Source organism: Plecotus auritus (assembly GCF_963455305.1).
Source record: "Plecotus auritus genome assembly, chromosome: 2".
NCBI classification, from domain to species: domain Eukaryota; kingdom Metazoa; phylum Chordata; class Mammalia; order Chiroptera; family Vespertilionidae; genus Plecotus; species Plecotus auritus.
In genome coordinates this window covers 185374327-185390637 of record NC_137771.1, presented here as the reverse complement: position 1 = coordinate 185390637, position 16311 = coordinate 185374327, and the positions used below count along the sequence as shown (strand labels likewise).

At 41.6% G+C, this 16311-nt stretch overlaps 1 protein-coding gene and 1 pseudogene across 2 annotated transcripts; both read left to right on the top strand.

The window, feature by feature from the left end:
• Positions 1–1695: 1695 nt before the first annotated feature.
• On the top strand, positions 1696–3832 carry LOC308241298 (spindlin-2B-like; annotated as a pseudogene). The gene is made up of 2 exons: positions 1696–1721; positions 3109–3832. The product of its transcript is annotated as a spindlin-2B-like (transcript).
• A 6217-nt stretch (positions 3833–10049) lies between these two features.
• Positions 10050–16035, top strand: LOC308241297 (5-hydroxytryptamine receptor 3C-like; the record flags this gene model as incomplete). The annotated part of the gene is made up of 8 exons (XM_080654705.1): positions 10050–10116; positions 11861–12027; positions 12901–13010; positions 13281–13450; positions 13645–13805; positions 15080–15278; positions 15460–15675; positions 15806–16035. 8 exons carry the CDS (start codon positions 10050–10052, stop codon positions 16033–16035), a joined length of 1320 nt encoding a protein of 439 aa, XP_080510831.1.
• Positions 16036–16311: the final 276 nt, after the last annotated feature.

Genomic DNA, 16311 nt, shown 5'->3' with positions numbered 1-16311 from the left:
TAGAGTGGCAAGAGCCATAGACACAGTATGCCAACTCATCCCCTTCTTTTTATACATGAAACAGGATCCCAAAAAGATCGATCCCTTTATCTCTGTGTTTCATCTGTACCTTCAACACGATCATAACATAACTACTCTTGAGTGCCTACTTACTCTATCTGGTGCTTTACATGCAATTCTTATTTCTTTTAATCTCCATAACAGCCCTGTGTGTAGGTACTATGATCATCCATTTAAGAGATTTTTTTTTTTTAAAAATGAAGCCCCTCAGGCGGGGCTCAATAGTTGAGAGTAGACCTTTGAAGGGGAGGTCCCGGCACATGCCCCGGTTGCAGCCAGATCCTCAGTGGCTGGCGTGCAGGGAGCAGCCAATGGATGATTCTCTCTCATCATTGATGTTTCTATCCCTCTCCCCCTCTCCCTTCCTCTTTGAAATCAATAAGAAAATATTTTTAAAAAATAAATGAAGGTAAAGGGACTTGAAGACACTAAGGTGCTTAGGCAAAGATGGATTGATAGACAAGTACAATAGAATGAAGAGCCTAGAAGCAGATTAATGCATATATGTAAACTTGATCTGTAACAGGAAAAAACAACAACATTACAAATCAGTAGGGAAAGAAAGAAGATTCCATAAGTAGTTCTGGGATAATAGTTATCCCTATTTTTAAAATACTCAGGGATTTTACTTCATACATACCACACAGAAAAATCTATTTCAGGTAGGTCAAAGACCTAAACTATGAACGAGAAAACTTAAACACATTTAGAATAAAAGGCGAAATATCTATGTGATCTTGAGAGTAGAGAAGAACTTCTTAAGATACAAATAAGAAAGGAAAGATTGATAACTTTTCACTATATTAAAATTTAACCTTCTGTACAAGATGCCATAAGTGAAGACAAAACACAAGTTATAACTGACAATGTTCTTAAATGTATAATATACAAATAATTTCTACGACTCAGTAAGAAGTGGCAAATAACCCAGTAGGAAAATAGGGAAGTGATGTGAACAAGCTGTTCACAGAAAAGGAAACAAGAACAGCCATTCAAATATGTTTGAAAAGACACCCAATCTCACTAATAATCAGGGAAATGGGAATTAAAATAGTGATGAGATGCCATTTTATGCCCATCTGGTCGGGAAACCAAAAATCTGACACCACCAAGTGTTGTCAAGGATCTGGAGAGACAGGGTATTTCACACATTGCTGGTAGAGTGAGTATCCATTGATAGAACCACATCAAGGAACAATTTGGCAAATTTAGTGGGTTGGAAGTGGGTAGTATTGTTAGACCTCAAGTAGATCCCTAACATTCAGTGGCTTGAAGTCAAGAAGTTTATGCCACGCGTGCTAGTTCATTTCTAGCTGAGGGTACCAGATCAGCAGTGCAGTTCTGCTTCTTGCAGTTCGTCAGAGACCCAAGGTGACCGTGGCTCTTTCAGGTTCAACATTTGGCTTCCTAAGTTGCTCCACTCATTGCTACCACCAGTCACCCAGGTGGGAGGAAGGAAAAAGGGAGTGTGAAGGTGTGAGCTGGTCTTCAGGCACCAGCCGGGAAGCTGCATACTTCATTTCTAATCACATTCTATTGGTGACAATTTAGTCAGATGGTCACATCTGACTGAGAAAAAACTGGGAAATGCAATGCTCAGCATGGCAGTTATGAGCCATCAACAACTCTATTAAAATGGCAGAAGAAAAGAAGAAATTTTGGTAAAAGCTAATGGTTTTTAATGCCCATTCTTAAACCCAGCAATTCCACTTTTGCATATATGCTCTAGACTAGCCTTTATCAGCAGGAGCTTCTGCAAGTGAATTAAACCCTACACAAAATTATTTGAGCGACTATTTTCTTATTTCTCCCAAGGATAGCATATAGCTAGTATCATTCTAGATGCCAGGAGAGAAGTGAATTCATTACACACAATGAATACCTTAGGACAGTGGTTGGCAAACCGCGGCTCACGAGCCACATGCAGCTCGCAAGCCGCGGTTTGCGGCTCTGTTGACTAATGAGTTGCCGACCACTGGACTAGACTAAATGTTACCGTGTAGTTGGAAGCTGTGAGGATTAGGCAATTGTGGCATATTGTGTGCAAAGAGGTAAAGGGTAGTATATGACAGGGTAGTATTTGCCAACCACTGCCTTAGGACATTAGGGCTTAATGCAATTAGCTGAGAAAAAGTGACCCAAAGGGTCTCCCACACATCTGCACAAGGAGATACATTCATTGTGCATGGTCTGTAATAGTAGAAAGAATATAAATTTCACTAATAAAGGAACAGATAACTAGTTATGATATTTGTACAATGGGATATTATATAGCAGTCAAAGAACAAGGGCTATTATGTATCAACTAGAGGCCCGGTGCACAAATTTGTGCACGGGTGGGGTCCAGCCAGCCCCACCCCCGATCGGGGTATTGGGAGCTGACGGGGGCCGGATCAGGCTGGTTGGCTGCTGCAGTGAGCATCATAGCCACCAGTCATTCCAGTTGTTCTGGTCATTCTGCCGTTCCAGTCGCTGGGCTTTTATATATATAGATATGAATAAATCTCAAGAACAATGTCCAGTATAAATAAATTACAAAAAGACTCAAATTGTGTGACTCCATTTGTATTAATTTTATAAACATGTGAAAATGTGATACATTGTTTAAGGATACACACGTGTACTTGGTATGATAAACAACAATTTCAATGTATAGATAGTTACCTCTACCATTGGAGGGAGGAGCCTAAGATAAAAGAGGGACATACAAGGGCATCACGTGTTTCTGTAATATTTTATTTCTTTTTAAAATGACTTATAAATGTTAACATTTAACAAAGCTTGGAGGTGGGTATATGAGTGCTTCAAATATCATTTGCTGTATTATGGGTAGCCTTTAAGTATTTCATAATTTAAAAGTTTTAATATCGAAAAAGAAGAAGAAAGGACCACAAATAAGTCACACAGGCATAAAGACCCCCAACCCACAGGTAGCTGAAGAGAAACAACCCAGGTCACCAGCAGGATGGGCCACTGGGTCTGCAAACATGATTTTTTTTAAAACTTCCAAAAGAAACATAGGGGCAGACCTTCATCCCAGACCCACAGGCACATCATAGGCTACAGAATTTCGCACAGATGGGAGGAAGGCGATGAACCCATCATCTCACCCAGTGGAAACAAGCCATTCTGGATCAGGTGCCTATAAATCCCTCTCTTTATCTGGTGAAATATGATGGAATTGATTGTGTCTATGGACTGGAACTTCACAAAGATGAAAGAGTTTTGTCTCTTCAAATTCTTTCTGACAGGGTGGCATCATCTCAACTCAGTGATGCAAACCTTGCAAATACCATAACTGGTAAAGCTGAGGAACACATGGTTGAGGACAAGCATGGTTCTAAGGATGAATGGAGAGGGATGGTCTTAGCCCAAGCACCAATAATGAAAGCCTGGTTTTATATCACCATTGAGAAAGACCCTGTCTTGTACATGCATCTGTCTTGTATCAGCGTTCAGATGAGTATAAAAAAGGAGACCTCCATATCATGCCAGTGAGTCTCCTCCAGCAGAGTTGGAGCTAGGAGGAGCTGTAGATTGCCCGATAGGCAAACATGTGGAATATACCAAAGAAGATGGCTCCAAATGGATTGGCATGAACATTCACCAAGTGGAAGCCAAACCCTCTGTGTATTTCATCAAGTTTGATGCTGATTTCCATATCTATGTCTATGATTTGGTGAAAAGTCCTGCTAGGGTACAATTTGCCACATTTGTGAAAATAAATGTATACTTTGTAGACATGAAAAATAATGTTGCTTTGGGAACTTAAGGGTCCCCTTTAATTCAGCACCCTTGCCAGCATAACTGTTGTTTTATTCTGGAAAAAAAACATACAACAAAAACGAATGTATGTGAACATGACATATTGTGTGTAAGGACTTTATCATGTTGAACAGATTGGGTGTGTTTGGTGGATGGGGCATGAAAGGAAGGTACAGCTGTAAATTCAAGCTGAGTAAAGTTCAGCTAGTATCATAGAAAAAGTTTTAATATAATAGAAACAAACATTTCTCCTCTCAATGGAGATAAGTGCAATTTAACAGAATATTTTTAAAATGTGAATGCTTAGTTAAGGGTTCAGAAATAAAATTTGCATTAGCATAATTATTTCCCTTCAAATAGATATGAACCTTATGCAAGTTTGGGAGACACTGGCAGACTAGAGAAAGAATAAGGCAGCTAGAATGGAAGAGAAGAGTCTAGCTAGAAGTGATTGTTGTCCAGGAAAGAGGGTGCTGGCTTGGACTAGGATTGTGTTGGAAAAGAGGGAGAGAAGTGGACTTGAGAGCAATTTAAGAAATAAAATCACAGATCTTGTTGATGAATCACATGTAATGGGTGAGAAAGAGAAGTGTCAAGGGAAACGCATATGTTTCTGGTTGCAGAACTGGATGGACGGTGCTATGTCCATTGACATGAGAAGCACTCTACTACAATAGCCTTCTGACACCCTCCTCTACCCGGCTTGTCAGAAGCTAATTAATGTCAAGTGGTAACCATCACGCCACATCTGCTGTGGTACTCACATTTGAATTCTCCTGCCAGTTATAAAGACAAAATGTCTCTTTTGCAGATCAATTTTGCCATGAAAGTAATTTTCATGGAATAAGGCTTTTAAAAAAATAATTAATTAAATCTTTTATTCGACATCATGGAAACAGTATAGTGTGACAGAATAAGGTACCACTTTAATGGTCTCAGGAAAATTAGAAACGAAGAGTATTTACGATGTAAGCAATGCCAAATAAAGGCCAAATGACATCATACCATGTTTTGCACACAAGTTTTCATGGTATTAGTAGAGAACTGCAGTGGGATTAGCTGAGTGTTCGTGTATTACACAGTAGTATAGTTATAAGTCACATCACATATTCATTTTATCGAGGAAAGTATTACACCCTTACCATCTTTGTAGTAATAGCTTTCCAAGCTCATTAGCAGTAAAGTTAATAGTTAGAATAAAATAAAGTATTGCTTTAAAATTTTTTTGAAGTACTTATATTGAGATGCACTATCAAATTGGCCCCAAATATAACAGAGAGGTGTTCAAAAGCTAGTTCCTTATTAAAAAGAAGAAAATGATTTATAGCAATTATCTAATTTTATCAAAATAATATTATCCACCACATTAAATTAGTGTTGTGTTGATTCTGTAGTCTTATATGTACATAATTTGTACATTAAAGTTAACTTTATAGTAGTATAAGAGCTGTAAGGAGAAGGACTTTATACATGGGTTCATGAGAGTACATATTTAAGTAATATTATAATATAAATTTAAATAAGCATCAGGGCTTTAGGATAATTATTTCCCTTCAAATAGGTCTGAACCTTATGCAAGTTTGGGAGACACTGGGCATTAAACCAACTTTAGTTTGGTCTACAAAACCTTCCGTGATCTGGCCCCACATAATACCACAGCTTCATTTCCTGCCACTCTCCTACTCAAATCTGAGGTCCTGGCAACACTGTAATTTCCATGTTTTCACTCTAGCTATTCCCTCCACCCAGAACAAGCCATCAAAATCTACTCAGCTAAAACAACAAGCACCACAGCCCAGAGACATGCCTTGGGACTTTAATCCTCCCAGAGCGATAATTAAGGATTATTGACTCAAATGAATAAAATGATACAGTATGTCTAGCATCTCTAATGGTAACAGGCACATGAGGACTCTCCTCCATTATTGAAAAGTACGGCTGGACACCTGTAAGGCCACGACATGGTAGGCACTCGGGTCTCACTAAGGAAGGCCGGAACCAGTAGTCCAGCCAAGATGGAACCTTCTGCCCAAAACAGGTCTAGGCACTTCCCAAATGTTTTGCTTTATAAATACTGGTTTTTAACCAGAAGAGGAGATAAACAACTTTGGTCTGCATTGGTGATAACCTTTTTGGCACGGATGTCAGTTCAGAAAAATTAAAAATCTATACAAGCTGCATTTAATTTTCATTCCAAATAGTTCATTTATGGAGTCCCAGGCTGAAATAATATGCATTCTTAAAACAAAAATTGTATGCTTTATTGATTCCAAGACCACTAATGAAAAAAATTCCTGTTACTTTTCAGCTACTAAAAAGTTACTGAGTATATTTGAGAAGTAACAATACCCAAGCATCTTTTTAAACCCTTATCCTAAAATTAGATATAGATCTAGGTGGATGATATGTGGCCTGCAGCTGACAGCCCGTTGATAAAGGAAAAGAAAAGGGAAAATATTCCTCCTTGAGTCAACGTTTATATTACCCAGTTATTTGGAAACAGCTTGTAATTCATATTTTACTTTCTATTTGCTTGTAGATTTTTATAGCTTAAATAAAATTTCAGGTTTTAAAATACTTGCCTAGTTCTAGCTGGTTTGGCTCAGTGGATAGAGCGTCAGCCTGTGGACCAAAGGGCCCCGGGTTTGTTTCCAGTCAAGGGCGTGTATGTACCTTGGTTGCAGGCTCCTCCCTGGCCAGGGCTCTGGTTGGGCTCATGCAGGAGACAATCAGTCGATGTGTTTCTCTCACATCAATGTTTCTGTCTTTCCCTCTCTCTTCCACTCTCCCTAAAAACCAATGGGAAAATATCCTCAGGTGAGATTAACAAATAATAATAAAATACTTATCTATTTTTAAATTATTTATTTGTACATATGCAACTTGCATGCTATATTCTATCTGTAGTAAGTTTTAAGACAATTTTTTCAAACTTGTAGTAATTTTTTCTTCTTCTGGATTTATTTTATTTAACTAAAGCAATTCCCACCCCCCTACCCCCAAATAATCAATGGAGTACTAGTCCTGCAAGCTATTCTGAGAAGCAGAAATTATCAAAGTCAACTAAGTGGAAAATTATGTATATGGTATTCAAGTCACATGAACAAATTTTATATAAATACTCTGAGAAATGAAACCTATTTAGTTTGACCTAGCCAGTTTGGTTCAGTGGATAGAACATCAGCCCATGACTAAAGGGTCCTGGGTTCGATTCTGGTCAAGGGATCATGCCTGGGTTGTGGGCTCGGTCCCCAGTTGGGGACGTGCAGGAGGTAGCCGATCAATGATTGTCTCTCATCATTGATGTTTCTATCTCTCTCTCTGAAATCAATAAAAATATATATATATTAAAAAATCAATGGGAAAAATATCCTCTGGTGAGGATTAATCAAAAAATAAAAACCAAAAGCACACACACAAAAAAAACCTATTTAGCCTTGTTTAGTTCAGTATTTCTCAGACTTATTTGAATGTGAAATAACAAAGGGAAAGGAACTCCAGCTGTGAAAAGCAGAGGGATGAAACTTATCAGTACCTACCTGAGTGAGGCTGAGTGAAAAGGGCTCATAGGAACAGGATGGCTTCAGTCACCCAGACAGCTTAAGTCTAGAAGATTCCATTCCAGCTGAAGTGACCCAAGCAATCTCAGGTGAGCCAGGATAACAGTAACAATTATTACTGCCATTATTTCTGCTTCAATTTGTTAATTGCTCAGGATGGAAAGGCACTATACATACATTATCTCTAACCACATAAAACTCCTGCAAGATAGGTTTCATCCAATTTTTAAAATTTATTTGTATTTATTTATTTATTTTTAACAATCACTTTTTTTTATTATTGTTGATTTCAGAGAGGAAGGAGGAGGGAGAGAGAGATAAAAACATCAATGATGAGAGAAAATCGTTGATCAGCTGACTCCTTCATGCCGCACACTGAGGATGAAGCCGCAACCGTGACCTCCTGGTTCATAGGTCAACGCTCAACCATTGAGCCATGCTGGCCGGACCATCCTCCAAATTTTAGAGATAAGGAATCTGAGGCTGAGAGGAAGTGAAATTATTCCAGCAGAAACAGGATTTGGTCTTAGACCCATCTTACTGCACCTTACCGGCTCAGTCTAAAGCTTCTTCTTTTTTTTTTTTTTTTAATATATTTTATTGATATTTTACAGAGAGGAAGGGAGAGGGATAGAGAGCTAGAAACATCGATGAGAGAGAAACATCGATCAGCTGCCTCCTGCAAACCTCCCACTGGGGATGTGCCCGCAACCAAGGTACATGCCCTTGACCGGAATCGAACCCGGGACCCTTCAGTCCGCAGGCCGACGCTCTATCCACTGAGCCAAACCGGTTTTGGCTAAAGCTTCTTTATTGACTCAACTGCTCTCCCTTTGTTCTCAAAGCCACTGATTACCCTCTCTGGAGTCTTCCCTAACAGAAATAATTCTAGAGAAAACAGGTTAAACCACTGATTATTTTGGCCCACTTAACTATACCATGTCTGGTTTCCTCTATAAGCCAAATATTTGCACACTCTAAATCTGATGAGACCTCTGATCACCTAGGCATGAAATGGTATTCTGAAATTACTTCTCAAAGCCCTTTAAGAATCACACAAGCCCAGTCAGTGTGGCTCAGTGATTGAGCATCAACCTATGAACCAGGAGGTCACAGTTCGACTCCTGGTCAGGACACATGCCCACATTGCGGGCTTGATCCCCACTGTGGGGCTTGCAGGAGGCAGCCAATCAATGATTCTCTCTTATCATTGATGTTTCTATCTCTCTCTTCCTCAATAAAATCAATTAAAAAAAATTTTTTTTTGTTTTAAAGAATCACACAAGAAAATCAATCTTAACAGTCAAAACCAACTCAAACACCTATAGAGGCCAAGCAGATAACATAAATGAGGGGAGCTGGTCAGGAATAAGACAACAGTTGGTGACAAACTGTGATTGCTCCACTAAAGGGCTTAACTGTTTCTTAGCTTTGGCACATTGTTGTCCAGCAGAAACGTGAGCCCAGTGTTATTTGATCGTATTTTTCAAATGAATCCGGAAACACAGTTTTTATGTGAAGCCTCCCAATTCCAAAATGTTGATAACTAATTTCTTTTTAAAAAATATATTTTTATTGATTTCAGAGAGGAAGGGAAAGAGAGAGAGAGATGGAAACATCAATGATGAGAATTATTGATCAGCTGCCTCTTGCATGCCCCCTACTGGGGATCAAGCCCGCAACCCAGGCATGTGCCCTGACTGGGAATTGAACCTCGACCTCCTGGTTCACAGGTCGACACTCAATCACTGAGCCACGCTGGCTGGGCGACAACTAATTTCTTTAAAACTTTGGCACTGCCCCAAACAACATAAACTTGCAGGCTGATCGTTCATAACCTCATAAGTCAACTTCTACTAAAAACAATATTACTTCTGCCACCTCCCCTCTATCCCACTAATCACTCCCTCCATCCAGTAGACCTTGGGTCCACATTGCTTTTGATACACTCAAAAAAATCAAAAGTTAAGACCTATCAGTACTGGAGTCATGTTTAAAACCTTAGAGTCTGAAATTGGTTATAAAAATAAGGAGACCCCACCCTAACCGGTTTGGCTCAGTGGATAGAGCGTCGGCCTGCGGGCTCAGGGGTCCCAGGTTCGATTCCAGTCAAGGGCATGTACCTTGGTTGCGGGCACATACCCAGTGGGGAGTGTGCAGGAGGCAGCTGATCGATGTTTCTCTCTCATCGATGTTTCTAACTCTCTATCCCTCTCCCTTCTTCTCTGTAAAAAAATCAATAAAATATATATTAAAAAAAAGGAGACCCCATTTTTTTAAAAAGATGGCAAGAGGGTTAAAATAAGTGCATGTGTCTCTTGAAGACAATGGCAGTCATTGTGTTACTTCTGTAGGATGCATTGTATGCCAAAGTGACTCCACAGTATGAGGAAGTCATTGGCACTGCTCCAGTGACCAAATATTTTTGCTCCCGCCTCTCCAAACTGATTTTCCAGATTAATTTTGGAGACTAGATTCAGGTCCAATTAGGTCACAGGGTGGGTAGTCCTCCATGATGTTCTTTTAGCACTAGGGGTGCTTGTTAGAGGGGTGGCTAATGCCACCTGACACCTCTATTATTCAAAGCTAGGGCTCTAGGTGTGGCTTCTGGTCTTTTAAGGTCAACATCACCACTGTCTCCAGAGAAGAGCCAAGGAGAAGAGGATGGAAAGAGGTTGGCTCCATGGGGCGGGATTCCTCCTCTGCCTCATTCTCCACCTGCTGCTTCAAGGTAAGAAGGGACAAGAGCAGGAGCAAAGCAGACATATAACTTTAGGGGAACAGAGAAACCAGGCTAATTCTTGTTATTCCTAGGCAATGACTGGATATTCATTTTGGTAAAAACAGAAACTTATAACACTGACAGCTTTGTACCTCTTTCTAGGATCCTAACAGTTAGCTCACTCTTCTCTTTAGTTACTTCATCACTCTTCCTGCTTCGATTGGCCTCTTCTTCCCTGTGTCTTTCTCTTTCCAAGCGTATAATCCATTCCCATGGTTTCTGAATATCGGGTAATGTTAAGAAGAAAATTCCTTTTAAGCTCTCTTGAAACAAATGAAATGGAACAGGAAGGAAGCTAAGGGAAAGAATGTGGATAAGACATCATGAAGAGGAAAACTTTTCCAGTATAATTTTTCCCAGTCTAGAGTATTTTTTTCTGTTCATTATTGAAAATGAGCAACCAGGAAGAGTACAACATCAGAGATAAATAAATATAGATGTTACCACATCATTGTCTGTTTCTACTCCACAAAGTATGACTAGAAAGGGGTTGGGTATAAGATTCGTTTCAAGGAACTCTCTTTAAGGTAGTCTCAGCCCAGGCAGTGTGGCTCAGTGGTTAAGCATTGACCTATAAACCTGGAGGTCATGGTCTGATTCCTGGTCAGAGCACATGCCTGGGTTGCAGGTTCAATCCCCAGTGTGGGGAGTGCAGGAGGCAGCCAATCAATGATTCTCTCTCATCATTGATGTTTCTATCTCTTTTTTCCTCTCTGAAATCAATAATATATATATATATACATATATATATATATATGTATATATATATATATATTAAAGATAGTCTCAGTTGTGCCCTAGCCAGTGTTGCTCAGTGATTAGAGTGACGGTCCTCACACCAAAGGGTCTTGGGTTCAATCCTCAGTCAAGGGCACATACCTGGGTTGCAGATTCAATCCCCGGTGCTGGAAGCAACCAATCAACGTGTCTCTCTCAAATAAATGTCTCTCTCTCTCTCTCTCTTCCTCTCTCTTTCTTTCTCTCCAAAAATCAATGGAAAAAAATATCCTCAGGTGAGGATTAACAAAAAATAAAAAGGTAGTCTCAGTGGTGATGACTACTGAGTTTTAGAACAGAACAATCACAGCACATAGTAGAAACTAATTTAAATATTCATTAAATTGAAAAATTGGGTTCCTTCCTTAAGGTCCCGAATATCTCATACTGCCTACCTGATGCCAACAGTGTGTAAGGCCATACCACACTGAACGTGCCTGATCTCACACTACCTATCTGATTACTCCCCTCTTCATTAATTTATCATCATCTATACCTTAGCAATATAGTGAGAAAGAGAACTGTGGTTGCAAAATTTGTCACTGACATCACCCAGATGGCTCAAGGACAGAGATGAGCAATGGAAGGACATTGCCTGAAGGTGGAAAGGTTGGTGGTGAGATTGTTAAGAACATAGCAGGACACTGAAAAGCAGTGGTCAGGGCTGAGTTTGCATACACCTTTGGATAAGCTTTGCATGGAGACAGAAACAATGGAATTAAGGTTGGAGCCCTGACTCAGCTCACCTCATCAACTTCCACCATTTGCCTACCAGCTCAGCCCATGTTCCCTGCTCAGGAAAGAGGAGCTCATATGCTTCTCCCATGCCTCCTATTTTCTCACTGTGCAGAAACACTCCCCAGGCCTCAGCCCTGGCCATGGAGACCCTCTCTCACAGAGTCTCTGCTCTCTATAGGAAGAGCCAACACTTTCACCATCAATTGCTCAGGGTTTGACCAGCATGGGGTGGATCCTGCTGCCTTCCAAGCAGTGTTTGACAGAAAGGCCTTTCGTCCAGTCATCAACTACAGCAACCCCACTCAAGTCAACATCTCCTTCACCCTGTCTGCTATCCTGGAAGTGGTAAGTCCTGACCCAACACTGCAATAATCTAGTGGTAACCTGTGGGTCTCCTGATTGGATTTTGTAAAATTAAGAGCTCATTCTATGGGTAGAGGAACATGACAGGGAATGCTACAATATCACTGCAGGTAAAGTCTGTCTCCTTTTGGAATACTCCACAAGAAACATAATCCCAATGGCCTCATACTGCTTTTTTTCTCTTATGTTTCCCATGTGCCCTGGATTATTTGACCTACATTTCTCAGTGGCTTATGATTAAAAATCATGATTGCCACACAGAACAGCCTTGGAAATGAGTAAGAGGTAAGTGTTGGCATTGGACCTGACTTCATATATTTAACAATCCTGTATGAAAATTGTATTTCCAGAATGCACAGCTTCAACTGATGACATCATTCCTGTGGCTAAATGTGGTATGATATTCTTAGTTTCCTCTTTACTATAGTACCTTCCTTTTTCTACTCCTCGGTCCAACTTTGCAGATTACAATGTATAAAGCTGAGAACACCCATGAATTAGAAAGTTCAAACAGAGCCAGACCAACAATGAAAACACAAAGCTTCCTGACTATTCTGCCAGTTTAGGAGGGAAGAGATGGAGCACAGGGAGAAGGTAGAATAAACCAAGGTCACGGAAGCCAATATTTAAATGGCTCCACCCAACGGAATCCAAAGCCAAGCTCAAGGTCTCCCTTGAAAGCTCTGAGAAAGAAGTGGAAGTAAGTAAGGCTGTTAGTGACATTGTGGCAGCTGTCACCAGAGAGGGGGGTGGGAAAGTGAAGAAATGAGTGAAAAAAGGAATGTAAAGTGCAGGAGATAGAGCAAGACTAAAACTAGTTCCCAGCCCTTTTGCCCATGTCGTGGTTTCCTTTAGATCTGGTACAATCCATTCATCAGGTGGAACCCAGAGGAATGTGGGGGCATCAGTAAGCTCAGCATAGCAACTGAGAACCTGTGGCTTCCAGATATCTTCATCAATGAGTTGTGAGTACCAGGGATGAAAAAGGCAAGAAGGAAACCATATCTCCAGAGAGGAGCATAAAGTAGTCCATAGGGGCCACACAAAGCCTCAATTCAGAAAGGAGCAGAACCTGAACTGAGGAACTTAGAAAATCCCCAGAACATGGAGATAGGTAGAAGGGGGAAAACAGACAGATGGGGTTGGAGCACAGGAATGAGGCGACCTGAGAGAGAAAGAAGGCCAAGTCTAATGAGGAACCGCAGCACCCACCTCCTCATCTTTCTCATGTACAGCATGGATGTGGATCAAACACCTACAGGGCTCATGGCTTATGTCACCAGTGAAGGGCACATCAGATATGATAAGCCAATGAAGGTGACCAGCATCTGTAACCTGGACATCTTCTATTTCCCCTTTGATGAACAAAACTGCACACTCAGCTTCACCTCTTTCTTGTACACAGGTGAGTGAGGCTTGTATACAGTAGTCTGTTGAGAGGCAGAGAAAGGGTTTTGGAAGAGGAGAGAACAGAAAGCTGGGAACAGTGAGGGAATCTCACTGAAAGTGATGTGGAAGCTAAGTGGCAAGAAATCCAACAGTCTGGGCAAGGAGGTTGGGAGCATTTGGGGAGGCTGAGTTGTCTGGATCTCTTTGCAGTGGAGAACATGGTCCTGGGCATGGAGAAGGAAGTGCAGGAGATTTCTAACATATCACAGAACCTCATTCAGAACAAGGGGGAGTGGATACTTCTGGATATCCACCAGAGTACGACGAAGATGACTGTGGACAACAGCCAGTACGACCAAATCACTTTCTATGTGAGCTCAGGGGCCCTGGTTGTGATTTTCTCCTAAGATGAGTAGCTTATGTCCCTCACTAGAGCATAAGCTCTCCCACTAGAAAATAAGCTCTATGAGGGCAGAGATTTTTATCACTTTTTTCACTGATAAATCTCCAGTACCTACCACAGTATCTAGCACTCAGTAAATATTGATGGAATAAATCCTCCCTAACAAAGAAACAAAGCTCCTATGGCAGTGATTACAGTGAGAGTGAGCGTCCCAACCCTAGGGACATCAGAACTTTTTGGAGGGCTGGAATTTTTATGTTCACCTTTTTAAAGAGATGGTGGAAGACACAGGCAACAGTTTGGTGATTACCAGAGGGAAAGTGGGGAGGGGAGGTAAAAGAGAGTAAAGGGGGGGATAAATGGTGATGAAAGGAGACTTGACTTGAGGTGGTGAACAACCAATACCATACAAAGATGATGTACTGTAGAATTGTACACCTGAAACTTATATAATTATATTAACCAATGTCACACCAATAAATTCAATAAAAAATTTTTAAAAATAAAAAGAGATGGTGGGAAAGTTATGAAACACTGTCTTGGGGATATTATTATTCCAAATCCTAGTGACCCCAAAATATCTGTCACTGTCTTGCTTTCCCTCCCATTGGTCTCAAATTCTACTGGCAAATTCACTAGATATTAGACCTTGATGAGGAGAACAAGCAGAAATACAAGGATAAAATGCACATGATAATCTAAGAATCTGGTCCCTCAATCTTGCTAAGAGCACATTGGTAGGAATAAAAAATGTAAGTGGAAAAAGTTGACACTTTGAGCCAAGAAGGAATGAGATATGTTTCAGTAGTAAGCAGCATGGAAAAATCAAACCCTGGGAAGGCAGACTGTGGTGATTAAGATGACTTTGTTGAAGAGACAGGACAGTGAATGTGACTTTTCCTTACTAGACAGTTTGCTCTGGGACAAATCTCAACTCTTTTTTTAAAAAAACAAACAAACATGTTTTTATTCATTTTCAAAGAGAGAAGAAGGGAGAGGGAGAGAGAGATAAAAACCTCAATGATGAGAGAGAATCATTGATCAGCTGTCTCCTGTACTGGGGATCGAGCCTGCAACCCGGGCATGTGCCCTGACTGGGAATTGAACTGTGACCTCCTGATTCATGGGTTCATGTTCAACCACTGAGCCACAACAACCAGGCCAAATCTCAACTCTTGCTCTTAACTTGCTCGGCAGCCTCCCAACCTACTCTTCACTTGCCCCCTCTCTCCTCCCTACCAGGTGCTCATCAGGCGCAGGCCCTTCCTCTATACCATAAACCTTCTGGTGCCTAGTAGCTTTCTGATGGTCATTGATGCCTTCAGCTTCTTCCTGCCTGCAGAGAACCGTGCCCCATTCAAGATGACCCTTCTGCTGGGCTACAATGTCTTCCTGCTCATGATGAATGACTTACTCCCGGACACTGGCACCCCCCTCATCAGTATGGCCCCTCCCTCTTTCAGGAGCATAAAAGCAAGGTTGGGGGAATGAGATGGGGAGAGAGACTAGTGGAACCAGTTCAGTGTGAAAAGGAGTCTTTAAAAAGGGTACTTTAAGAAAATAGGAAACAAGAAGTCCTGGGACTTGCCACTGGCCCTCACATAGGCTTGCCTTCCCTCCAGGTGTCTATTTTGCCCTGTGTCTCTCCCTAATGGTGCTCAGCCTGCTGGAGACTGTTTTCATCACCTACCTACTGCATCTGGTCACCACCCAGCCCCCACCCATGCCCCGGTGGCTCTATTCTCTGCTTCTGCACTGCACCAGCCCAAGGGAACGCTGTCTCACTGCACCCCAGAAGGGAAACAATGGCCTGCATCTCACTCCCATCCAACTGCCTGGTAATGAAGTCAGCACTGCCCTTACTTCCTCTTGCAACCCCTCTGCTTCTCTGCTCTTGCCTCCTTCCCTGTTCCTCTCCATCCTCAAATGACCTTTGCAGCCCATGTCTGGGTCTCTGTCTTTCCTTAGGTCTGAAGGAGCCCATGGAGTTGGTGGGGAAGGTGCCAGGTCCCCGAGAGGCAGAGTTAAATGGGCTCCCTGAGTCAACAAGGACCCGACAGGAAGATGAGGCTCAAAAGCAGCACTTGGTCAGCCTGTGGGTGCAGTTTAGCTACATGATGGACACCCTGCTGTTCCGCCTCTACCTGCTCTTCATGGTCACCTCCATCATCACGGTCATGGTCCTCTGGAGCACCTAGGTAGATGCCCATCTGCAAGCTCCAGCCTGGAGCGTCTCTTGCCTCTGGATACCAGCGAGGCTCTCAGGCCCATCCAAATCCCAGCCTCACCTTATTTTTAATCTAGTCCTTCTGTGCAGTCAGGCCAGACCTGGGTGGTTTCCTATACCCTCCCAGAGTTGGGTCCTTGCTCCTGCACACCATCAACCCCCCTCAGCCTTCCCATAAGTCTTGCCTGCCTGACTCCTCAGGAATACTTCGTTGATTGAATCACCTTAATAAACCCCTTTGCAGAAA